We start from the raw sequence: 27,126 nt of genomic DNA, 5'->3' as shown, positions 1-27,126 counted from the left end.
AATTTAGCAAGCTGCTGGGCACGGTACAAGTGAAAAATGTGGCTGAATAAGAGTCTTGGATTCCTTTTGAAATCTGTAATGTTTCTTAAGCAATAATTGGGAGCCTCCCAAACCAGAAAACCTCTTACTGATTTGCATTTGGTTTCCTCCTCTTGGAATGTACAAACACATCTAAAACCTCAAGGCTCTTTTGAAGCTGTCAGCTTGGTCACTTACACTTCTAAATATATACACACATTTGGGAGATTCTCCATAAAATGAATTCCAGTGTTCAAGATGACCGTTGGGTACAAGACTCTTCAAAGAAGATCGTCTAAAAGGGCATTTGTTTGTTGTAAAAAGTACAAAGAAAGAATTAACAAGCTGGGCATACGAGATGTGTTTTATAAAAGAGCTTGTTTCAATGTGTTTAATGCATACCAACTCAAACTGCTCTTAACCTCATCCATCTCAACGATTTGGGTGGCAAATGTAACTATTATGATGGTGAATGAATCAGCTGCCATTTACACTTTGCTAACTCATATGGGCAATGGCACTGCAAGAAAAAAAGCCTTCATAACTTTGCTTCCAAATATGAGTGTTCATTAAAATTAAGACTAATAATCTGTATGCATTAGTCCATGATAATGCATAGAAGTTCTTAGTGCAATCCACATATGCTGACGAAAGGGGGACCTTGCTGCTAAAGGAATGCTGCTGATCAGTACATAACCCTGTGATCGGTCCCATGTGGAAACACTTAAAAGGGTGATCCGGACAGTCAACCACAAGAACTACTGTATTTCTGCTGCAGATACTGTTTAAACCCTGATTCATGATCACAGCTTGTCATCAACTTGCAAGGTTGCTGAGTAGTGCTCCTTGCAAAGTACAATCAATAGGATGGTGCTTATAAATAAAGCATTACATACGATTTTGCAAGTAGTTGACATATTGTTTTATAACATATACACACAGACACATATACAGTCATATGAAAAAGTTTGGGAACCCCTCTTAATTCTTTGGAGTTTTGTTTATCATTGGCTGAGCTTTCAAAGTAGCAACTTCCTTTTAATATATAACATGCCTCGTGGAAACAGTAGTATTTCAGCAGTGACATAAAGTTTATTGGATTAACAGAAAATATGCAATATGCATCATAACAAAATTAGACAGGTGCAAAAATTTGCACACCCCAACAGATATATTACATCAATACTTAGTTGAGCCTCCTTATGCAAATGTAACAGCCTCTAGACTCCTCCTATAGCCTTTGATGAGTGTCTGGATTCTGGATGGTGGTATTTTTGACTATTCGTCCATAGGAAATCTCTCCAGTTCAGTTAAATTTGATGGCTGCTGAGCATGGACAGCCTAATTCAAATCATCCCATAGATTTTCCATGATATTTAAGTCGGGGTCTGAGACGGCCATTCCAGAATATTGAACTTCTCCCTCTGCATAAATGACTTTGTAGATTTCGAAGTGTGTTTAGGGCCATTGTCTTGTTGGAATATCCAACCCCTGCATAACTTTGACTTTGTGACTGATGCTTGAAAATTATCTTGAAGAATTTGTTGATATTGGGTTTAATTAATCCGACCCTCGACTTTAACAAGGGCCCAAGTCCCTGAACTAGTCACACAGCCCTACAGCATGATGGAACCATCAACAAATTTGACAGTAGGTAGCAGGTGTTTTTCTTGGAATGTGGTGTTGTTCTTCTGCCATGCAGATCGCTTTTTGTTATGACCAAATAACTAAATTTTTGTCTCATTAGTCCAAAGCACTTTGTTCCAAAATGACTGTGGCTTGTCTAAATGAGCTTTTGCATACAACAAGCGACTCTGTTTGTGGTGTGAGTGCAGAAAGGGCTTCTTTCTCATTACCCTGCCATACAGATGTTCTTTGTGCAAATTGCACTTTGGAGGTGATCTTTGGGTTGTCTGTAACCATTCTCACAATCCTCAACATATGCCTCTCCTGTATTTTTCTTGGCCTGCCAGACCTGGGTTTTACAGCAACTGTGCCTGTGGCCTTCCATTTTCTGATTACATTCCTTACAGTTGAAACTGACAGTTTAAACCTCTGAGATAGCTTTTTGTTACATTCCCCTAAACTATGATACTGAACAATCTTTGTTTTTAGATCTTTTGAGAGTTGCTATGAGTATCCCATGCTGTCACTCTTCAAAGGAGAGTCAAACAGAAGCATAACTTGCAATCGGCCACCTTAAATACCATTTCTCGTGATTTAACACTCCTGTCTATGAAGTTTAAGGCTTAACAAGCTAATCCAACCAATTTGGTGTTGCCTGTAATCAATATTGAGCAGTTACATGCATTCAAATTTTTACACAGCCAATTTTTCACATTTGATTTAATTTCCTACAATTGAATACTGCTTTACTAAAAATCGTTGTTCAGAAAACACCCCAGTACTCAGATGTTCCTGGGAAATGAAAGCCATACCACTGTTATCTTTTTCGTTGAAAGTGGAGTAAATTATTATGCAGGCTGAGAAGGGTTCCCAAACTTTTTCATGTGACTATATATGAATATGGAAATGCACACAAGAACTTCCAGTAAAAACAAACCGTAATATTATCTTAACTTTGTCTTTAACTTGAGTCTTTACTTTCTTCTATAATCTACTTGCTGCTTTAGGCTCCTGTCCTCCCTTTCTCTGTTCTCAAAATCAGATATTTTCCTTTACTGTTATAATTCTGGCCACCTTATCATCTTTTTTTTCACTTAAAGATTCCTTTAGTGTGGAAAGTTGGCACCACCACCAGCAACAAGCAAAGAAAACTGCTATAATATGCTTGGTTGTGGCACTTGTTGATAGTTTAGAACTTGCAGGACAGATGCCATCTAGTGATTTGTGGGAGTTATTGTAAAGTCCAATATGCCGATAAGATGGAAACTGCGGCTATAACAATAATATGTATTGAATGTATGTTCTGGAATGCAGTAATGTCTAAATGATAAAGCTCTTTAGAAGATGTCTATCAAGGTGTTGTTATTGTGAGATCTTTTCCAGACCAGCACTGAGCTCTTTAAAGAGTGAAAGGGAAGCACTATTAGGTGTTCTCGACTGGAATCTTGAATGTTGGATATACAACACTGCAGACCAAAAAGTAGTACAAAAACTACCATAACATGAATACGATCACTGATTCCTTTTCATATCTTAGTAATCATTTTTAGGATAAGACAATTTCATGAACATGTAATTTAAGATATTACTAGCAATAATTTGGGGTGGTTAACCTTTAAGTTAACATTTAGTATGTTATAGTAGGCTAATTCTAAGCAACTTTTCAACTGTCTTCATTTTTTTTAGCTTTTGTAAAATTTGCCTTCTTGTGACTCATTCCAACTTTTAAATGGTGGTCACTGATCCCATCTAAAGAACAAATACTTTGTAAGGCTACAAATGTATTGTTATTGCTGTTTTATTGATCGTATTTCTATTCAGGCCCTCTCCTATTCATTTTTCAGTCTCTTATTCATATCAGTGCATGGTTGCTTGGGTAATTTGGACCCTAGCAACTAGACTGCTAAAATTGCAAACTGGAGAGCTGCTAAAAAGCCAAATAACTGATATTTAAGTATAAGCATTAATGAGGAAAGAAAAGTGGTAACAATGGAAAAATTACTGATGAGAAATCCTTCACTAGGGAGTGAAAGCCAAAGAAAAAATTGAATTAAAAAATAAATCCCACAGTACAAGGGCACTGGTTCCTTAAGGCCCAGAATAAATATAAATACTGATTATAGTTTCCTAATAGATAAGAATACTGGTAATACATTTGGTACCATTATTTTAAGGATATTGGTGTTGAAATGCATACATTTAATTTGGCCCACCACCTTTTAAACCCACAAACTGTTTTGCTGCTAGTGTTCTTGCACGTACATGTCAGCGAAAACCTGGATATTTTCCGAGTGTCCTATCACAAGGCAGTGATTGTTATATACGTTCTTGGTCTTTCAGCAAAATCAATACATTCTTACAAAAGTACTTTTATAGCGGCTGGAGCCATTTTGTGCAGTTTTCCACCATCCTAATTAGGCTCATATAATACATAACTTTGTGAAATGTTAAGCTCAATCAGACTTTGCCAAGTGCCTTACCCAAAACATTCGTTTCCTATTCAATAAACTGTGTGTAATAGGAAAAACATGTGTATGGTTCCATGGGAAAAGACTAATATTTTATTCAAGTACATAATAAAAATGACAGCTTGAGTACCAAACCAGAAACTTACTGGCACTTAACTAAAGTGTCTACCTCTCAGTTCGTCATGGAGTGGCAATTATGCCAAATGCATGTGTTTCCATCAGCAGATTTAAAATGCAGACAGCAACTTTACCACGTCAGTACACAGTAGCAAGACTGTGTGTTAAAAAAAAGGCATGTCTGAGAATTCACAGGAGTCATAATGCTATGGTTTCTTACATATGTAGGTTGGTAATTATTAAAATAAGTGCAGGGAAGAGCTTAGAACTCATTTACAAAGATGCAAAAACACACTGCACAAAACGAAATGTTGTTTGGACTTTGCCCCTTGGAGATGCGTAGGTTGTGCCTCAAGGGAAGGAGGTGGGCAGCACCTAGGTGTGACATTCAAACTGGGGAGCTTTGGGTGCTGCACTCTGCTGGAAACCCTATAATTAACTCTTGCCTATGTCTAGTGATGTTCTTCAAGTGCGTATTTATAGTTCCGATACTAAATCCACACCCCCAACCCCACTTGCCATTATGCAGACCAGTGATCAGTGGATGACCCTTAGGTTTCTCTAAGTTAAATATAAAGGGAGCTCATTTAAAGCCCACATGCAAGTGCCTGGGCAGTTAGGGGTGCAATTCACAGAGCTGTGCTAGATTAAAAATAGGCAGGTGGCAATACAGAGCTCCCTGGCTTGTACATGCTAACAACTTTCCACCCTCTTTGAAAGCAACTCTTCCAAAACCAGGCAGCATTGTGTTCAGAATTACACAGCAGGCACAGCAGAGGGACTGCCATTACTTCAAACTGCAAAACAGATTTTTTTTCTTTTTGATTTTTTTTAATATAAGCCAAACGAGTCAAAAAACTATTTGGCACATCCTCGTGGACAGCTGAAAAGAGAAGAAAAGGTATAATCACTAGAGGGTGCCAAAACTGCACAGGCCTGTGGAAACACTGCATGTAGCAATCTTATTTTGCTTCTTTCATCTCTGTTGCGGAGTGGAAAACATGGCATTTAACTTGTAACTTTACTGTGCATGCACATCCAGTCATGGCTGTAGAGAAAATACAGGACAAAGATAGTGGTATAGCGAAGCTACAGTAGCACCAGTGCAAGTGCAGGAACCTGCTCAGGGTCTCAGTCTAGTATATCTAGAGTAGGAATTCTTGTGCACAAAAAAATTTCTGTGGATACAACAAAAATGTTCCTTTGAAAGCACGGTTTTATATATTATAATATAATAACTGACTATGTCTCCCTGAATGTGAGTGCTGTTACAGGCAAGGCATCAGCCCATCACCTCTCACACAGAGCGGATATATAAATAGTTTATAAATAAGCCACAAAAATGCTTCACACACCCTGTTGGCCTCTTTCTGTCAATACATTATGACAGTTTATTAACCATTTCCAGACATGATTTCCAGGATGATTCTTATAGGGATAAAGGGAACTGCTCTGTGCTGTAATAATCATATACATTTAGCAAGAGTTTGTCTTTTTGAATTATGGGTAACACCTTAGGCCACTAGGATGCCAAAGAAACCCTGCACAATCACTTGGACAGGATGAGACAGGACTTAAATATGCACTGAAAATTCCAAAATGTATTAAATTACATTAAAACAAAATTAGATACATGAATTGAATGCATTTTGATAAAAAATGTGTGGCCATCCGATAAAAGGGTTCCATAAGTAAGAACTATAACCAATGCTGTTTTATCAAAATTAAATAAAACTTGGTTTAATGTAGTGCGAAGGTTTTCATATTTTGGATTTGGGACCCATTTAACATTTCAGGTTTTTTTTTTTTCTTAAAAAGGCAGGAAAGTACCAACTATAACATACCTATCATAGATTCCAGGTCTAAAACCTTAAACTTTGTCACATTTGATTTGTGAACTGCAAGGAGTTAACCGAGCCACTTACTTAATCACACCAGCCATACTTGCTAAGCACTCCTGACACATCAAAATGTATCCTGTTACTTCTGAGAGTTAGCTTTAATGTTAAACTAGATCTCCCATGTAACAAAAGACACGGGCAAATTTACTAAACAGCGAAGTGACTAACGCTGGCGAAGATTCGCCAGTGTGACGTCATTTCAGGACTTTGCCGATTTACTAACGGGCGCTGGTGTAAATTCGCTAGCAAAGGAGATAGATTGTAGAGCTACTTCGCACTCTAACGCCAGGCGAATTTTCGCTCTGGCGAATGGACATAACTACGCAAATTCATTAAATGCGAATTTTACTGAATGTTACCTCTTGCACCAGACTTGTCTTCACCACCTCAGACCAGGTGAAGTGGAATAGAGTAGGTAGGAGTTCCGCAAAAAAAAATTGAAAATTTTTTAGTCCCAAAAAACGCTGGCAACTTTCCAGTTTTTTAGACAGTGTCAGTGACCCACGTCTGAAAGCTTAAAAGAGTCAGAAGAAGAAGGAAAATAATTCCAAAGCTATAAAAAAGAAAAAATGAAGGCCAAATGAAAAGTTTCTTAGAATGAAACACTCATGCTAACAAAAGTTAATTGAAAGGCGAATTCAACCCTTTAGCAAAAAAAAAAACCCTACTGACCACCCCATGTAGACCCCCCTCCCTCCTCCCCCAGCATAACTGCCGCCCCGGGGAAATGCCCCTAACTCTTTACTTACCCCTCTGCGCAGATTCAGGCATCGGAGTTCTATGCAGCCATCTTCCTGGTCTTCGGTAAGTTGAGACAGAGACCGGCGAAGCAGCGCAAGCGCAGTTGGAGCAATTTACCGGTTTGCAACAACTGCGCATGCTCCAAAATGGACGGAAATTGCAGAAGCGCTGGAAGAAGACACGAAGACCTGGAAGATGGCTGCGGTGAACTCCGATGGATGAATCTGCACCAAGGGGTAAGTAAAAGGTTAGGGGCATTTCCCCAGGGGGCAGTTAGGCTGGGGGGGGGATGGAGAGGGGTACGCATTTTTTTGCTAATGGGTTCAATTCTCCTTTAAAGGTGAACCACCCCTTTAATACATAACTCAAAGGTCTAGATCTCCATACTGCTGTTTCACCCTTGCATGCCTTGTGTATTATAGCTGTGACTCCTGTCCCATGTCTCTAGGTAGATTTCTATTACAGTGGAGTTCTGGTTTTACATCCCTAGAAATTACAGTTTGCCAGATCTGACATTATGGTGCAGCACAGATAAGCAACATTCATTTCTTCCTGAACTTTAATTGATTTTTTTTCAGCCCCAAAAAAGAAAAAAAAAGCGGGGTTTCACTGTATAATATGAACCCTTCAGTATCTTGGAGCACTGACAGAAAATATCATTTCCTTCAGGAGCAGCTTGCCAACCAATTAAAAATTATGTAAAATATCGTAAAAATATTGCAAACAATTAAAAGAAAATCTATTCTTAATAGTTTCGTTTCAGAGGGACCGATGACTGGACAACAGTCATTACAACCCTAATATTCAAACTTTGAGGAATTTTAGGTCATTGGTTATGAGCAGAACTACAACACAAATAATTTGTCCATGAAATGTGTTTTTTACCTTTATATAAGGCCATATTTCACTGTATTCGCTGTATATTTAATGCTGTAAACACACACACAGGTGGTCAATAATTCACGTGCAGATCCATACAGCACAAACCTACTAAATGTCAGGACAAAAACAAAGCAGCCCATGTGATCTCTTTGGTCACTTTATTTAGTAAAAGCTAATCCAGACATTTGTGTCCTGAGATTTAGCATTAAAGCCCACTGGCAGATTCATACTACTGGTTTTATACAGTCTGTTTTGAATTTTGTACAATTCCTTGTATTCTAATTTCAAAGTGTTTATACTGGATTGACTTTAGTGCCTCCATAGATACCTTGCACACGAAACATGAATTTGTTACATTTCCATGCTCCATGTTTAACAGGGTTCTTATCTGTAATGACAAGAGAGACACCAAGTGGTAGCTCCCAATACAAAACATTCCCACTCTTACTAGGCATTTCTATAGGACTGAATAGGTTGCAGTTCTACACGTTACCGCCATAAGCACTTTTAAGTAAGCTGTATATCGCTTTTTCAGACACTGCATATATATCTAATGTAGTATTCTCACGCACAGAGCATCACCTTTCTATAGCCATTTAGTACAATGAAGGCAAACACAGAAATCACAGGCCACACAATAATATATTTAAGGAATTCAGGTTAATTTTCCAGCTGAAACATGAAAATTCCAATTAATAACCTTCTATATTTTACTTGCATTTACTGTATTGTTTATCGAAATAAGCAGCCCTACACGGCTTTAGGCACAGTCTGTAAATCTCCTCCAGTATAACCCAGAGCCTCTATCTTGCGGCCAAACTTGACTTCTTTGTCAACAAAAACTCACTGTTGGCATACTCCAATGAGACGCAGGATCCTGTGTAGCAGTCCAGGTCTACTGGCACTCAGAAGGAAGGATTTCTCTAAGTTTGGAACTTTTTGCATCATAGGTTTTGCATATCTGTGCAGTGATTTTCACTATCCCTACATACAGTATGCAGATGTTTGAATGCAAAAAATAGTAATCCAATTTTATTAGCTATATTATAATTTTGAAAGAAAATCTGTTTAATATAAAAATAATAATAATTATTATTATGAATAGAGGATCTCCTGTCAAAAACGTATTTTTTAATACATTAATTAAGCATTGACCACGCATACACATTAACCACACATTTTCAATAGTTTTAAAGTTATTCACTGTAGTTCAAAGACGTGTTTGTGTACCCCTGTACCAGAAGTTAGTTCTCCTCCTGATCATTTCATAAGATGATATCCCTTAAAGTGTTTAAGGAGACCTGGCCAGAAGTGCAGAGAATACAAACAGATGGACAAATACTGATTTCAACAGCAATTTCATTTATAAAACATAAAAAATATTTGGGGGGTTATTTTACAAAGGTCCAGTGTTAGAGTTTTTTAAACCTCGCATGAACTCACTACTCGAATGGTATCGTATTTACGGTAAGGGAAAAACCTAATTCTGCGAGTTTGAGTCCCGTAACCTTGAATTGATATAGTTTTCGGTGAAAAATCATTGGGCAAAACCCTTTAAAAAAAACTCAAACATCAAGCAGGCTGTTAACATTTTCAAATGGTTCAAGGGACCTCTGCCATTGACTTCTACATGACCTTGACAGGTTTTAGATGGTGTATTTTTGGGTTTGAGCTATTTTCAGGGTCAGGTATAATATATATATATATATAATATATATAATCTCGAAAAATTTTGACCAAAAAAATACTAGAAAACTCAAATTTCCATGGAAAAAACAACTCAAACCTTAAATAATCTGCCCCTTAAAGGAGAAGGAAAGTCGTTTAGAATGTATTTATTTACCTGAAACCCCGGGCCGGTGCTCCTATCAGTAGCAATGGACGAATTTGCAGACAACTTTGACGCAGCAACATTTGATGGCAATTTAAGTCAATGAGTGTCCGTTAATCATCGTTAATTGTCTAAATTGTTGCCGGCGTTTCTTAGCTATAGCAACAGGTTCAAATCTGGCATTAATATGTGTGGAAATGCAGTTGAGTGGCTGAAAATATAGAAGTACAATTTTGCAGAAAGTCTATACCTCACAGTTTCAGAAGAAATTCTACACAGGAGCAAGACAAATCTAACAGTGGCAAAGTAACGTTTCCAGAACACCGTGAATCTGAATTACACCAACACACGAGAGGGACCGCTCCAAACTCACAACAACCCCATGGCTGCTCCCATATAAAGCTCCGAGTGCCCTGTCTGCAGCGTCCCCACTGCCAGCGCGTAATTTCAGGATCAAAGAAGGACAGCACTCCGGTAAAAAAGCAAGTTTATTGCAGAATCCTGCTGATGTACATGGCTTTACGCAATTTGGCAGGTCTTAGATGGCGAATGGTCGAGGTCGATTTTTTTTTCACTCTCTAGTTGAAGTACACAAAAATTAGCTTGAAATTCGAATTTTTTTAATTCGAATTTTCACTTCGACCTTTGATAAATCTGCCACTAATTGTGGGTTCTGATTGAACATATGGGTGTCCCTATATACAGTCCGAGATCTACTCAACAGAGCTGAAAGTCTGGAATTGAGGCACAAAAACAGTTATGGTGTCTGGTCCCTGGAAAAAAATCATGTTTGCAGCATGTACACAGTGCAGTGCCATTTCTGGGGCTGCCCCAGCCTGAGGACCGCTGATGTTCATTGCTGACGTCCTCTCCCTTTTATTCACGCGAATTTTTATCATCGGGACTGGAGTTTAAAAAAACTATTTCCTGCTCATCCCCAGTGTTTCTGAACCAATGTGGGTGTGGTTGGGCAACATGCCTTGGTGGCCTTTCCACAAATCCGGCCTGGAGGCAGCAGCCCCGATGTTACCCCACTCTTCCGCTCAGTGCTTAAATCAGTGTTGGAGCAGGTCAAAAGGAGGCTGAATCACTAATGCAGAGAGCTAAATTACACTTGTTGCACTAGCAAAGCTTAATTTCCGGTTTAAAATTACAGGAGGTGGCTTTTTACTGTCCCTGGTAACTATTCGCTCGCTGCTGCCTGAAGCAAGTTCTCACCTTGCCTCATGGCAGGAGCGGCCCTGACAAAAAGTCTGGGCTCAGGGTTTAACTTACATTTTTACTACTTGTGTGCCAGGGGAACAAACGTTCTCCAGCTCCACAATCAACCAATCTTGAAGTGTTTTCTAAGAAACGATAATCTGAGAATTGGAAGAGAGTCAGGGAGAGAGAGAGAAGGGATAGTTTATGGGCAGCATTAAAACAATTTTAAAATCAAGCATTATCAAAAATATAAGATATATATGGATAAAATTAATTTTAAAAAGCAATAATGGGGGTCAGGATACAGAAAAGAATTAGCTATTGGTAATTCCCCAAGTGTTTTACAATTTGTTTTTGTTAGGGCTCATTCATCTGGTTGCTCAGTGCCATGTCATTTTAAAGTATATATATTTCCTTTCCTTGCAAAACAAACATTTCATTTGATTCATGGCTGTGATTCTAGATTTATTTATAAAAGACCATTTTTTCTCAATTGCCTGAATGTCATCAGAAATCCTATCGCAAAACACAACCGTTTAAATAACTGCACAATTTCTTAAAAGGTTTCCCCAATTGATTTTCCCCACAGGCTAATAGAGTGCCGGGAACTCCTGGTGCGGGCAGCCATGCTGGGACACAAGCATGCAAATAAAGGTGGCCATAAACGAACCAAAACAAATTTTCATACAATATTCGGTGCGCGTATGGTGGAAGACAAGCCGTACAATATTGACAGAAGTTCAAATTGAATATAGGCAAAGAATACCACTCAGACCCAGCGCAGGTGCTTTCCGCATTGCAGGCTGCCCATGGAAGTAGTGCCGGAATCCCTTGGCGTCCCACGCCGTATTGGATTGCAGTAAAAGAAAATGGAGTTTTCCGTACACCGATAATAGTTAAAATCCAAAATCTTTATTAGACGATAGTCATAGGCACACACAGCATCACGCTTGATGCGTTTCAGGCAAGGACGCCCTTAATCATAAGCATGGCAATTATCGGTGTGCGGAAAACTCCATTTTCTTTTCCTGCAATATTGACAGAAGACTAGGATATCAGTTGGCTTATCGATCGGGCTGGCTGGAAAATTTTGATTGGGCCTTTGAAGGCACCCGTCAGATATAGGTAGAACTCTATTATTTTTCCCTATTTAACGACTCAGATCGGACACGTCTGTATTGAAAATGAACCAATGGTCGCAGGAACAATTGTAATTGTTACATCTATGGCCACTACTTGCTCCTTATGTACATGAATGTGATATCACACATGAACAAAATATGTGAGCTGGGAGACAGCGTGAGGGCGGCATAGTACTAAATATTAGCCTGCAGTGGGGGACAAAAAAAATTCAGTTATTTGCCCTTTAACCCATTTCTGGCAGCATAGCACCTGCATCGTTGGCAAAAAAAAAAAAGGGTTTATTGGTCATACAAATGATAAAATAAAATATATCACCTTTTTCAAAATGTTTTTAAAAGGCGATATTGTGGAATGATATTAACCCTTAGGGCAGTGGCACAGGAGTGATTCAGAGCATTTCATTACTATAGCATTTTGTAGCTCCACGGGCAAAGGACAGGAAGTTCAAAATCGCTACCCATTCACTTCAAATGGGATTTGCCTAAAAGTGTGCAGTGTCCTGTCAGAGACTAGCACTCATGAAGGTGTCAGTCAGCATTTTAAAACAATAAATCATCCTCACAAAACTGCACCAGATGATTTTCATTCAAGGTGAATGGGCGATTTTGATCTTTTTGTTCCCCAAACATAACAACCTAATGTAAACGTGAAGGTGATCAGAACTAGAAAGTCGTTCCTATGTAACTAATGTTCAGGTAAAGAAATGCTAAGAAAAGGACCAAGCTCAACGACACTATTTGTCACATGAGAAGCAAATGTGTCTCAAACCCAGCTTTAACTATGAAACAGTCAGTAGAACATAGTTTCTGATGGACTGGTTGAAGGGGAATTATGCCCCATTATAGAACAGACTTCATTCACTTTATTTTCCTGTAAATATACTAACGCTGACTATTCTGTACTCAGTTACAGTATCTGCAGATGTGTGGTTATTTGTATGAGCAGCTTTATTCTCTTGTATTAGGAGGGCTCATCCAAAGACTAATTAAACATGTTTCTGTTTAATGAGCTTTACAATTTGGACATGCTTGCAACACAGGGATGCACAATAATTTGCAAGTGCCTTGAAGCAACTAAAATATTCCAAACACAAGTAGGCTGTGGTAGTTGACTAACTATCATATATTTAAAGTTAAAATATACACCTACATAAACATGCTCAGTATGAAAACGATGATTAGAATTTGTGTTGAAAATGTATTGCCTATTGTATTATCTTCCTTTTAGTGCAAGAAATAACAAAAACAATAGATATTTCATATCAGATATTTTCATAAATTTTTGTATTAAAAGAAAAGGCAAAAAGTAGGAAAAAGCACAAGCCTTATGTCAAGTGGAAACCTTTAAGTCAACTGTTCTCCTGAGAGAAGACAATTATCATTCAGAGCCTGGTTTTGAAACTGTTCAGACATCATTTAAAGGAGAACTAAACCTAAATTTTAGCCAAAAGTCCCCACAGGTCCCCCTCCACTGCCTCCCCCTGCATAGTGTTACCCCTGAATTGTGTCCCCTCTAGAAATACTGACCGCACATGCAGAGTCAGTGCAGCGGAGCTCACGGACGCCATCTTCTGTGCTTCAGTAATCTTCGTAATGTAGGCACCGTATTGGCGCATGTGCATTTGGAGTGATCTTCCGGCTTGTTACAACTGCGCAAGCCCCGAAAGTAATGGAAATTGCCAAAGGGACCAAAAGAATACCGAAGCTCCAGAAAATGTCTGTGAGCTCCGCTGCGCTTACTCTGCATGTGCGGTCAGTATTTCTGGAGGGGACACAATTCAGGGGTAACACTGTGCAGGGGGGAGGCAGGCAGGGGGGCCAGTGGAGACTTTTGACTAAAGGGGGGTTTAGTTCTCCTTCAAGCATTGCTGTGCAAAAAGCATGGAAACACATAATTAAAGTAAATGTTAATAAAATAAATATACACAAATGCTAAAATGAGAAGCTATTTTTAGTAAAATACTAGGGATGCACCGAATCCACTTTTTTGGATTCGGCCGAAACCCCGAATCCTTTGCGAAAGATTCGGCCGAATACCGCATATGCAAACTAGGTGTGGGAAGGGGAAAACATTTTTTACTTCCTTGTTTTGTGACAAAAAGTCACGTGATTCCCTCCATGCCCCTAATTTACATATGCAAATTAGGATTCGGATTCGGTTTGGCCAGGCAGAAGGATTCGGCTGAATCCGAATCCTGCTTAAAAAGGCCGAATCCTAGCCGAATTCCGAACCGAATCCTGGATTCGGTGCATCCCTATAAAATACATTATCTTTATATTATATAGATTGTATAATCATCACATAACACTCCAGAACATTCTATATGAAAAAGTAGCAGTAGCTTGTATCTCTCATACAAGCTACTGCTACCAGGCCCGGATTTGTGGAAAGGCCACCTAGGCCTGGGGCGGCAGGATTTTAGGGGGCGGCATGCTGCCCAACCACACCCACATTGGTTCAAAAACACTGGGGATGCGCTGGAGGTACAATCATTTTTTCAATTTCCTTGCACCAATCCCCATTGTTCCTGTCCAGATGATGAAAATTTGCACGAATAAAGGGGAGGGAACAGGGGCGATGAACGGCAGTGGGCCTTGGGGCGCCCGCTATGTAAATCCGGCCTTGACTGCTACTTGTTCTTATAGAATATTCTGGAAAGTCTGCTCAGGTCACACCAGGCCTCACAGTTTAAGAAAAACTGGTTTATTGTACAATGTGCCTCATTCGGGGATGAAAATGAAAATAGAGAATGTAACTCGAAATACAACTAGTTTACAACAACATTTTTATTATGGAGAATTCGACGATTTTTACAGTAAAGAGAGAATGCAAGAAAATATTACTATGAAAGAAAACATACCACATCAGGAAAGAAAATCTGGACTGTAATCAAATGAAAGCAGGCAAAGGCAATAAACACACAACATTCAGCAAAGATGACCTTTTTATTAAAATATTAAATGTTTTTTTTTTTTTTTAAAAGAACAAATCACATTAAATAAAAAGTGATAGCACCTATTAATATTGTAAAACATTTCCTAAATGTCTGAAATGATTACAAATATTATAACTTAACATCAGCATGTTTAAAATATTCGCTGTATTAAAATTTCAATAAATGTTACAAAATATATACACTCTAACATCTTTGGATGCCAGCAGATGTTTATAAAAATAAAGTACATCCCAATCAAAATGAACCTTGTTGTACAACCATCTTTACAACGTCTGCACTTCTTTCGCCTATGTGCCCCATTGTGCACCGCTGAAATGTACCATTATAACAAAAATAAATCAAACATTTTACATTAAAATTTCACATAAATAAAGTTTTGATTTGTAATGAAATACATGAGCAAATATTTAAAAATAAGTACTTTTCCTGGAGAGAATTGATGTAGCCAGTACATACAGGGTGTACAGAAATATTAATCAGCTTGATCTCACCTAACTCAGCACCTTGTGGTATTAAGAGCACCAGGCATTATAAAAAGCCAACACACAAGAGGTAGGGAACCTGTAAAGAGGTGTATATATATATATATATCCATGAGACCAGAAAATAAATTGTGTTCCTTTGCCATCACATATGCGTGAACTACCTGTAATTCCCTTCTGCAAAGGAAAACCCCCAATGGTTAATATAAATCACTTCCAAAGACAATCTATTGCACTTTTAGGAGTAATAACCGGTACTGCTCCTTAGCAAGTTAGAGGCCCCCTTGATATTGTCTTCTAATGTACAGTGTTTTTGGTTTTCTGATCCTATAGATCCAAATGATTTTCATTTGTTAGATATAGTTCTTGTTTTGGGGGTGGGGCATTTGTCTTGAAAAAAAAAACAAAAAATTAAATATTCTATATATCAAAGTTAAAGTTTTCTGTTGAATGCCAATCATCCTTAGAAAGAAATCTTCTTGCTTTTTATTGATTTCTTTAGTTCATAAGATCCATTGTTCTGAATAACAGTCACAGAACCGATTTCTTTCTTCGCTTTTTGATTTTTTGTTTTTTTCCGTCCAGAAAGAAAAGCACTTTCTCTGCAGCAGTCCCTTGTAAATTGAAGCCAAATTCACGTCAAAGGAAGCAGAGCTGACCGTTTTCTAAGTAATTCTGCTGTGTTGCCTTAAGTTGGGGAAACGTCTGGATTTCAACAATTGGAAGCTGGTTGGTTTCGTGCGTAAAAAACTGAAACTGCGTTTTGTGCCAGCTGCCATCTTGCACCTGCAATGAGAATTCAAAATGAGCAATATAATTTATACATTGTTTGCCATCTTGAAAGAAAGAAAGAAAGAAAGAAAGAAAGAAAGAAAGAAAGAAAGAAAGAAAGAAAGAAAGAAAGAGAAAATTCAAGGTCCCTATCACTTTCACACACAGTGAAAAATTATGAAGCCCTCTTAATAGTGACTATGGTCAAGTTAAGCTGGAGCAATTCTCACATATGAAGTCAGATCCAACAACTTCAACAGTAAAATGCAATTGTTTAAGGAGTTATTTATTAAGGGTCGAGTAGCTTTTTTCCTGAAAAATTCGAGTTTTTGTGGGAAGTTTTCAGTAAAAACTAGAATTTTCAGGTTAAAAAAAAAATCAAACTTTTTCAGATTTATTATACCCCAAAGCTGGAAATAGCTTGAATTCGAAAATACTCCAGCTTAAACCCATCAAGGTCATATAGAAGTCAATGGCAGATGTCCCTTGAACGATTTGAAGATGTTTGTAGCCTTCGTGGATGTTCAGGTTTTTTTTGGTGATTTGTGCTCGAAAACTCGATGAATTCGAGTCATTCAAGTTTTTTTTTGGCAAAAACTCAATTAATTTGAGTATTCAGTTTTACACTGATTAGAGTTTTTTTACATAAATTCGAAAACATTTGAGTTGTGAGTTTATTTGAGCTATAAAAAAACCTTACAAACGTCACAAACTCGATCTTTCGATAAATAACCCCCTAAGAGTTTGCATTGCTTCAAACTGAACCAAAGCTGTGTATTTTACTCAATTTGAAATAAAAAAAGGAAAACATGATCTAGAACTGAGGATTCTGTAATACCTAGATCAATACTTCAACACAGCTATTCAAGTTCACCTTACCATGCATTCGTCCAGAAGGATATTTGTAGCAGGTAATCTCTTCCCTTCAAACATGTGACCATTCCATCCTTTGAAGGTGATAGGTGTTAGCCCATGTGTCTCAGTGCCCAAGACAGGCGTGTTCAGACAGTGAATAGTGAGAGTATGAACTGCCTCTGTGCTCAGCAAATGCAGAAAATTCATTTGGACTTTCCCCACACCAAAATTCAACTAAAAAATAAGAAAATATTTATAAGTTGAATTACCAGCAAGCAATTAATAGAAAATATTAACAGTTAACATTTACTACTTCATATTTAGACCTAAAAGTAAAGATCACATTTTAGTCCCTTCATACTGTGTTATTTATTGATCATCATGAATGTTCTGTAAACAATGAATTTTTCTATTTTGGGTTCAATGACAAATGCCTCAATGGAGAACTCCACAGGAAGTCTGCAGCAAAGAAATGTTGAATACACAAAAAGCCTCAAAATAAACCATTCGATAGGAAGTCAAGGACAACAACAAACTCTCGAAGAACAGGATTCTTATATTGAATATGGAAATGCTGTATTGAATTAGGACTAATAATGTGCACAAGAAAAGTAACAAGTGGTGAACTAGGTGAATAAAAAAATCATCATATATCCTAGAAATAATAGTAGATATACAGGTAATTGACATGGTTAATCAGTTCAGAGTATTAATTGTTAAGGCTGCAACATACATACACTTCTAATACTAAGAATTGGGGGAAACCCAAGCTTCTTGCGTTCACCCAGCCTCCCGGGGCTCGAAGCTCTGCATAAGGTAACATGAACAGCAGCAAAACTAGAGTTCTCTCTAAACCTCTGTAGGGTTAATTTCAACACAGAGGTCCCGGATTGCACAAGCTCAATTGCCATGTTCCTAAGTAAGCCCAACAGCCACTATGATTAAAAAATTAAAGTTGCACTAAACTAGACTCATGCTACTGGGCTCATTCAATTGCATCCCACAGCACCAATAGTTTTGAGAGTGTTGCTTGGATGACTTCTTGGAGAAGCATAATATCCAAGACTTTAAAGGGATACTGTCCCAGTTAATAGTGCTGCTCCAGCAGAAATGGAATTCAGAATCCATTTCTCAAAAGAGCAAACAGATTTTTTTATATTCAATTTTGAAATCTGACATGGGGCTAGACATATTGTCAATTTCACAGCTGCCCCAAGTCATGTGACTTGTGCTCTGATAAACTTCAATCACTCTTTACTGCTGTACTGCAAGTTGGAGTGATATCACCCACCTCCCTTCCCCCCCAAACAAACAGCCAAACAAAAGAACAATAGGAAGGTAACCAGATAGCAGCTCCCTAACACAAGATAACAGCTGCCTGGTAGATCTAAGAACAACACTCAATAGTAAAAACCCATGTCCCACTGAGACACATTCAGTTACATTGAGAAGGAAAAACAGCAGCCTGCCAGAAAGCATTTCTCTCCTAAAGTGCAGGCACAAGTCACATGACTGGGGGCAGCTGGGAAAATGACAAAATGTCTAGCCCCATGTCAGATTTCAAAATTGAATATAAAAAAATCTGTTTGCTCTTTTGAGAAATAGATTTCAGTGCAGAATCCTGCTGGAGTAGCACTATTAACAGATCCATTTTGAAAAAAACATGTTTTCCGATGACAGGATCCCTTTAATGATCTCAACATCTACAGATATATATATATATATATCCATAATAACATAGTTAAGTTGGGTTGAAGAAAGACTAAATACCGTCAAGTCTAATCCCTCCAAATAAAACCCAGCATCCATACATGCACACACTCACACTGACTTCTCTATACACTCACAAATAAATATATAGATACCAATGCCTTTATTAATGTAGATTTTAATATTTTTAGCACTCTACTCCCAGATAAATTTGAGTATGTCCAGTTGTAACGGCCAATATAGCTGGAGGGACTCAGGTAAGTAACCTCCCTAGAAAGTGAAATAAAAAGCAAAGTATTTGCTCAACGTATAGCTTTTTGCCACAATATAGAGTCTGATTGTGGCAGAGCAGTACTTGTCTATGTATCATGTTAGTGCTGGCCAGACATACTTATTAGAATCATGCCTCAGGCATCCAACTTCCCATACAATAAAGTCGTCTGAGCCCTGAGGTATTATGTACAGAACAGTATGAACTTTCTAGCTATTAACTAAACAAGCTGTCAGCTGCTATATACACAGCTATATTACTTTGATGCATATTCTCCATTTTGGCTATTATTTAGCAATCTCAAATAATTACGTTAAATATTAACAATAACACGTGTTCTTTACAATGCTAAGAAGAATTATGTGTATTTATACGACATCTGTACCCAAGGGTATTGTAGTTACTGGATTGTTTGAAGACTTGAAGTTAACAAATGAAGTTTATGGGGAACGCTGACTTTTTCGGGGTGAAGGGTTAAATACAAGGAGCAAACAGCAGATGTATTACACATCTGAATATATATTCCCAGCAAAACTCCATCAGTTGCACTTTATTCTTTTAGTCATAACATCACAGACAATTAGTCTTTTTTTGATTGCTGGAATCTGCAGTAAGAAGTTGGAAGTAACATCTAACAGAAATCATCTAAAAAACGGAGAAAGAGTTTTATAGAAAACATATGCAGACAATATAATTACTCCTGCTACAGAAGTGCCTGAAAACGGTATAACTGAATTCCTATATTATGGGAGTTATTGTTCTTGCATACCAGACTGAAAGGTCAGGGAACGAAGTAATATTAAGTGACAGAACGCCTGGTAGTACTGTTTTGATTATACACTGCTAGGTGTATCTATATACATTTCTTCTGGAAAGCCAAACTTGTGTATTTCTAACAGCACAGTTAACACACATGGTCAGTATATAACTAGGTTTACAAAACTAAAGCAGTACTCAAATTACTTTGAGAGCAATGCAATAGTACCTTAACCTATACAGGATAATTCAGAGCCAGCTCAAAGTTACCAGCATTTCTCAATCTCAATCTTTTTCTTAGGGGACCCAGAGTTATAATCCAAGAACTGATTCAGCAATATGCATTTTGGTTTTATTACTATTGTTAATTGACTACTGTGGAGAGGAAATCTTGAAGAAATTATAGCAAGGGGGAGCGGAAGTAGAGTAGACATTCCTAAACTTTTTTTGCATTTGTGTGCAATGATCCAACTGGTCGGGTCAATGATCAGACCGGAATTCCATTAATTTAAGGAAAAGTACAATTTTTGTGACCTGCGACAATCTTATACCATCTATTTTATTACCTAAATGCATCCTTGTAGCTACATAAAGGTAAGTATTTTACATTTTGAACAATGTGCTCATCAATGGATATGTGATCTTAGGCCATAAGTTCCCAGGCCTGTTTCAAACTGATCACTGAATATTAAAATGGCTTTTAATGATATGCAGAGTCTTGGTAGCCTTGGACTGAATATCACCACCACTGCAAGTCATGGTTAAATTATCTATGTTTAACTTTGAAACAGCATATCATTTGATAATGTTTAGGTAACTAAAAACTTCTAGTGCTAGTTTGTACTTGACTTTGTACTTGACTCCCTTTCCTCTCTTTTGCTTTCTTTGCCACCTTTCTGAATTCATTTTTGGGCCTAATCCACTGGTGTTACTATTGTGATGAAGATTTGTATATTTGCTTAGTCCATGTGCATGGCTCCTCAGCAAAACAAAAGGTTTTATTTTACTATAAGTCCAGATGCAAGAGTACTAAGGGGTTCAAGAGCATGTCCCTTAGTGCTCATTAAGAGTGCACGTCTATTTATGATTTGGCTGCACTCTGCAGGGTAAATGTCACCAACTTCTCCCCCTTTCACCCATAATGAATGCAGTGCTGACAAACACATGAAGAATTCATGGTGGCTGCTCTAAGTACTCTGAAAGAAAGACAGTATGCAAAGTGCAAAAATATGGCAGGTTGTGCCTGCAGTTCTGCACATTGCCTACCACTTGTTAAATGAAAATAAAAGTCTAATAAAAAAAAGTCAAATTGTGTTATTCTCTTGAATGTCTCTAACTAAGATTATAGCAAAGATCTAAGTTACTTTATTTTTTATTTCCACCATTAAAAAAATATAGTAATAATGCATTAACTATCATTAATTAACAGCAATGGAAATCCAAGTGCCTACTACTTGTCCCAGATGCATTAATTTTGGTAAAACCCTAATGGTCTCTATTAAAATTAACTTTAGGTTAACTTTTAGTATGGCTAATTCTGGCAAATTTTCTTTCGCAATGATACTAAATAATGATGAAATCTTATTACTAGACCCAAAGGGGAAGATTTATCAAAGAGTGAAGTTAGAGATCTCCACAGTCCGCAGAGTGAAATACCGCCTCTCTCCATTAATTTCTAAGGGATTTTTAAAGGCGTATTTTTCAAATGGTGAACTTTCACTATCACCCTTTGGTAAATACTCCTTCAAAAAATCCCATAGAAATGAATGGAGAGAGGCGGTATTTCACTCTGCGGACTGTGGAAATCTCTAACTTCACTCTTTGATAAATCTACCCCAAAGTGTCCAAGGCTCCTTGTTAAATCATCAATGTTCGCTATATTATTTAGATCAGTCTAGCTGGTTTGGCTCCTGTGCTGATCCAATATATTGGGCAACAATCCAGCAGCAAATAAATGTAGTGAGAAGCCACATATCATGTAATAATTTAGCACCTGGAGGAAAATACAGAAGCCAACGTGTTGCTGAATCTTTCGGTGTTGTCCAAGACCTCGCCAGCATAGAGTTCTTTGCAGTTTCTATATAATCACAATAGGACCTCTGTACAAGTGTCTTAGTTATTGCTATATTGTCCTTTGTGCAAACAGAAGAAGCGATTGCTTTAATAAAAAATTGTCAGCTCTTTACTGATGGAATGCTTATATCTCCTTTTGAGAATTGACCTTCATATGTTAATCGCTAGAACCTCACACTAAGCCACCTAATAAAATATCTTCTCCTTGCCTTGCTACTAGGAAGGACCATCAATTGCTGTCACACCTCACTGTACTGCAAGGCTCCAAATAGTCTTGTCAGCCACTATTATAGCATCATCAATTTCCTTATAAACTATAAAATGCTAGCCATTATACTTTACCTCTGTCACAGTGACAGGTGACAAGCATGTCTGTCCACCAGCAGTGAAATTGCAGAAAACTTGAATAGCATCTGAAGGGCATCCTAGGTTTGGATCAATCCAATATTTTCCTTTTAAATAAAATGCATATTATTAAGCACTGTGAGTTGAGAAATTTTATTTTGCTGAAAAAGTGTAGGCTGGCTCCATTAAAGGGTTGCGCTGGTGTGCTTATATTTTAAGTTGAGGGGTTAACTTTTTATTTGTAACGAAAGGCTAATAAACAAAATATTTCATACCCAGTGTGTTGTGGTCTATTTATTTTGTATTGCTGTCTAATTAAGATTCTCTGAACAGTAAATAGGGGGTTAGTGTAAAACTGCCATTCTATTCTGTTAAACCAAAGTCTGCTAAAGAACTAGTTAGGCATAGGGTGAACTGTCATTTCTAGTATGTATCTGTAAGTACTTACCATCAGCCACTTTGCGTTCACAGTTGACCAGATCACGACAGATGCGAGCTGGGTTATCCCGAGTCCCAGGTGGATTCTTTATACTGTGCATTAAATTAGTCAGGTAGTGTAGGGTTTTAAAAATCTCTGCACTATAATCTAATATTGTTACTTCTGTGTTCTGATAACTCTGCCATGGTACCGTTGCATATTGTTAGAATGCACAGCCCCAAATGCACACATGCAGTTAATACAAGCATTGGTTAAACCAAATTGCCATATTATTAGTAAATATTATGTTATAGTTATTAAGATCATGCAAGAATGGACAAGAAAAGAAAACAGAAAAAAAACAAGAGAATGGAAAAATTATTTTATGAATGTAACAATAAGAACAATTACACTTTTATTTATACTTTCATCTAATAATATATTTAAATTGTACGCTCTTACAATTCAGGCAAAGTCCTGAGTCTTATATGGGAGAATTTATTCAGAAGTAGTTAAGACTACTAAAATGGTTTTCTTTAATATGAAATGGTTGACAAGTACAGTTGTACAGTTGTGTGATAGATATTTCTTCATAATAATATTGCTCACAGACTGAGCAAAAAAATAGTAATGAAATATTTAGATACTCTCTAAATAGTATGTAAAAATGCCACTCAGCCTGCAATGACTTAAGTTTTGTTAGGACTTGGTGCTAGGTCAAGGTGAGGGGAAAAATACTAAAAACAGACGACGAGTATATTATTTGAGTAGTATATGCATTAAAGGAACAGTTCAGTGTAAAAATAAAAACTGGGTAAATAGATAGGCTGTGCAAAATAAAAAATGTTTCTAATATAGTTAGTCAAAAATGTAATCTATAAAGTCTGCTTTTCAGCTCTCTCACTGATTATCAGTCAGTAACCAGTAATCAGTTACTTTAGTGTGTGTGTGTGGGGGGGGCAATGGGTCATAACCGTTTGCTTTTGAATCTGAGCTGAATGCTGAGGATCAATTACAAACTCACTAAACAGTTACAGGTATATCCCATGTTGCCTCCCTGACAAACTGACTGACACTGACTAATTCAAAGTTAGAGAGCTGCAAAGTAGAAACTAGTGTTCTGGCTATTATGTTCATCCAGTCACTCCAGCCTTTATACATTACATTTTTGCCTAACTAACTATATTAGAAACATTTTTTATTTTGCACAGCCTGTCTATTTACCCAGTTTTTATTTTTACACTGAACAATTATTTTTAGGTGCAGTGTAGCTGTGTATCTTTTCCTGAAATAATTATAAAACCTAATAATGAGCCAATGAGTTTTAAATGATCTTATAAGCAATATTTTACAAGAGAAAGTAAAACTGCACCATGCCAAACAATATCAAATGTAGAATTAAAAACCTGCTCATCATTATTTATCTTTCTTGATTCTGGACTAGTGTCATACATGCGTTTTTTTTTTTTTCTATTGGTGCCAAAATGCCTCCAGCGAAAAGGCCAGAACCGCCTGAGCCTCATGCCACAGCATTTGCCTGTTACTGTACACACAGGGCAGATGTTTGGACTAATAATTATGCTAGCCTTCGCCAGTGAAGAAAACACTGCATGTGTCATTAGTGTTAGATGTGTATGCTTGATATTTCCATTTATTGTATATGAATAACTAATTTTCTTACAATTTTTAAAGTTACAAACGAAAAAGGTACAATACCTCAATCTGCAAGGCAGCATGTGAGTTAATCAAGGCCTGAATAGCAGCATTCATATCCACATATTTCTACCAAAATAAAAACATGATTAATTAAAGATTAGGGGCTACTACTAAGATAACTTAGAACCAACCAAGAAAATATATGATATTGGTAGAATATTGGTAGAAAATACAATAGTCAGATTTAATTATAACATCAAATTTCAGTTTCTGTGCCATCATATATTAATATCCTCATCACATTCTAAACACATTTAACTAAATTTGATATAATTCTAAGTATCATCTTATCTCATTCCTGCAGCCTCCTCCATCATGATTTTAGAGCAACAGCACACTGAGCATTTTCTCACCATAACAAAGCCTTCAAAATACCCCCACCTCATTAATTTGGACGGTAAGCTTGGTTGCATAGGGGAGATTTTGCACTTTGTATTCCCTGTCCCTGTTAAAAATGGAGCAGTGTAACACTTCCATAATGGTACCAAATTTGTAACTGCAGAGTGGTTGCCACTGTAAGTAAATCTCTGTAAAGGTAAGGGATCCATTATTCGCAAACCTGTTATCCAGAAAGCTCTGAATTATGGAAAGGCTAGCTCCCATTTAATAATTATTCACATTTTTAAAAATGATTTCCTTTTTCTCTGCAATACTAAAATAGTACCTTGTATTTGATCCAAACTAAGATATCATTAATCCTTATTGGAAAGAAAAAAATGATTTATTTAATGTTTAAATTCGTTTTTAGTAGACTTGGAGATACAAAATGCAGAATGAACCCTGATCTAGAAACCCCCAGGTACAATACCTGTATTTCGGATATTACAAAAAAATCATCTCAAACCTTCATGTGTGATGGCTTGTTCTAGGCCATTGAAGTTACCCTTCTCTTGACATTTACATTCTCTTTTTCCACAGAATAAACAAGAACTTGGAAACATAGTATCTAATGCACTTGCTCTCTCTCTTTTTCTCTCTCATTCCCACTCTGTAGTTTTTATGATCTATTACACTTAAAGGGTTGCAATCAAACATACAGTGGTCCATTAGTGTGAAAGTGCTATAAACATCATATATTGGATTTTCATTAGCCAGATTTCGAGACTAATCCAAGCTCTTCTAATTGTTTCCTATCGGTTACTGCACTTTTATACCTATCATACCAAATAAGCCCTAATAGTTAAAAAACACAGTAGCTTTAACATTAAGAGATAAACTTACCGGTGGTCCTTGCAATCCCGGTGGACCCTAAAAATCATAATAATTTTTTTAATTACTCTTACTATAAAACATGATATTGTGCTTTATAATTTGTACTAGTGTAATAAATATATATATATATATATATATATATATATATATATATATATATATATATAGATATATATATAGATATATATATATAGATATATATATAGATATATACACACATATAGTTTATGCAGGTAAATTCGGGCGAATATGGTATGGCTAAAATATATACTAGCCAACATGTCAGAACTCCATGTACATTGCTATAAGATAGAGAAACAAACAGGCGGCACTCCGGATAAAATAAATAAGGAATTTATTCCAACATGAGATGGATCCACCTCGCCTTACGCATTTCGAGGAGAAGTTCCCTTAATCATAGGCTATGATTAAGGAGCCTATGATTAAGGGAACTTCTTCCCGAAATGTGCAAGGTGATGTGGATCCATCCATGTGAGTGCTCAAATAAACGTGAGTGCACCTTGCTCTTTGCACATTATATATATATATATACACACACATTTTATATTAATAAAAGGCAAGGATACCCTTAGGTCTATAGCGACCATTTGATCCATAGAAAACCTATGTCTATATACAGTAGTTAAAGGTTCTAGTTGTTTGGTTGAACATGAAAGGTTAGTGTAGCAATAATCCTCCTTTAATATATCTCACTTCACAGCTCTAACCTCTGTACCAACCAAATTACTCCAACACATGTTACAGTTATTACTATGCTATAATGTGGAATTTGGTATATACTATATACAGTATGTGTTTTCTCAACATCAAAATCTATTAAGGAGAAATGTGTCTTACACTCCACCTACTGGATTTGCTTTAAAAATGATTTTTCTAGACACTTGAAATATGTCACCATGAAATAAGCCAGTACTTTTCATTATTCATCAAGGAATGTAGTGTATCCCTCTTGAAAAAATGTTCACTTAATACAAAACAGAAGTTCTCCCAGTTATTGCACAACCTTGCTTTGCTTCTGTATTACAAATCAGATTTCTTAATACTTACAGGAGGACCCGGGTGGCCTCTGGGTCCTTGGGGGCCCTAAAAAACAGGAGAAAAATAAAACCATTTTCTACACTTTCTTTGCTGTTTTTCATGATTCATTTTTTACAGATATCAGGCCATTTTAATTCAATAGGTATATTGGTGCCATACTGGCATATAACACAATTGGCAAATGACCAATATTCAGACTCTTAGAAAATTACAGAACATTTATTTGCTTTCATATTAATATTTTTTCACATGTAAGAAAGGAACTGCAGGACTTAAAGAAAAATTACAACATGAGTTCTACTTCCTGGACATAAAGGAGACAAGTTGTGTGAAAAACAACAATATGCTAGTGCACTACTCTAAATACAGAAGGAATGTGCTAAGAAAAGCCGTGTTTTTGGTTGATTTATTGAAAATTTCTCCAAGGACCCTACTGTTCCATTACCTGCTGCCTCCTTTCCCAGGCTATGCAGTAGAGATTGTGGCACTCAGCACACTGCACTGTAGGATAGGAACCAACCAGCAGCTAGGCTGCATAGGTAAATTAAGCCTGTCTTTGCTTGTGTGAATGC

The 27,126-nt window shown here is 37.1% G+C and overlaps 1 protein-coding gene across 2 annotated transcripts in view; it reads right to left on the bottom strand.

The window, feature by feature from the left end:
* Positions 1-14,698: 14,698 nt before the first annotated feature.
* The window catches only part of col24a1.L (collagen, type XXIV, alpha 1 L homeolog), a 156,314-nt gene continuing 143,886 nt past the window's right edge, over positions 14,699-27,126 (bottom strand). The window contains exons 54-60 of one of the 2 annotated variants that reach the window (XM_018258139.2): positions 26,564-26,599; positions 25,505-25,531; positions 24,284-24,349; positions 22,598-22,766; positions 22,147-22,256; positions 17,019-17,228; positions 14,699-16,154 (exon numbers count right to left, since the gene is read on the bottom strand). In XM_018258139.2, the coding sequence (XP_018113628.1) occupies positions 16,008-16,154; positions 17,019-17,228; positions 22,147-22,256; positions 22,598-22,766; positions 24,284-24,349; positions 25,505-25,531; positions 26,564-26,599 (765 nt within the window). In that variant the 3' untranslated portion in view covers positions 14,699-16,007. Of the gene's footprint in view, positions 16,155-17,018; positions 17,229-22,146; positions 22,257-22,597; positions 22,767-24,283; positions 24,350-25,504; positions 25,532-26,563; positions 26,600-27,126 lie in introns of those variants that run through there. The other variant, XR_001935320.2, reaches the window with a different exon arrangement.

The sequence above is a fragment of the Xenopus laevis genome, chromosome 4L (genome assembly GCF_017654675.1).
Source record: "Xenopus laevis strain J_2021 chromosome 4L, Xenopus_laevis_v10.1, whole genome shotgun sequence".
NCBI lineage: Eukaryota > Metazoa > Chordata > Amphibia > Anura > Pipidae > Xenopus > Xenopus laevis.
The sequence above is the reverse complement of the archived record's forward strand: the minus strand, read 5'-3'. Positions and strand labels throughout refer to the sequence as shown.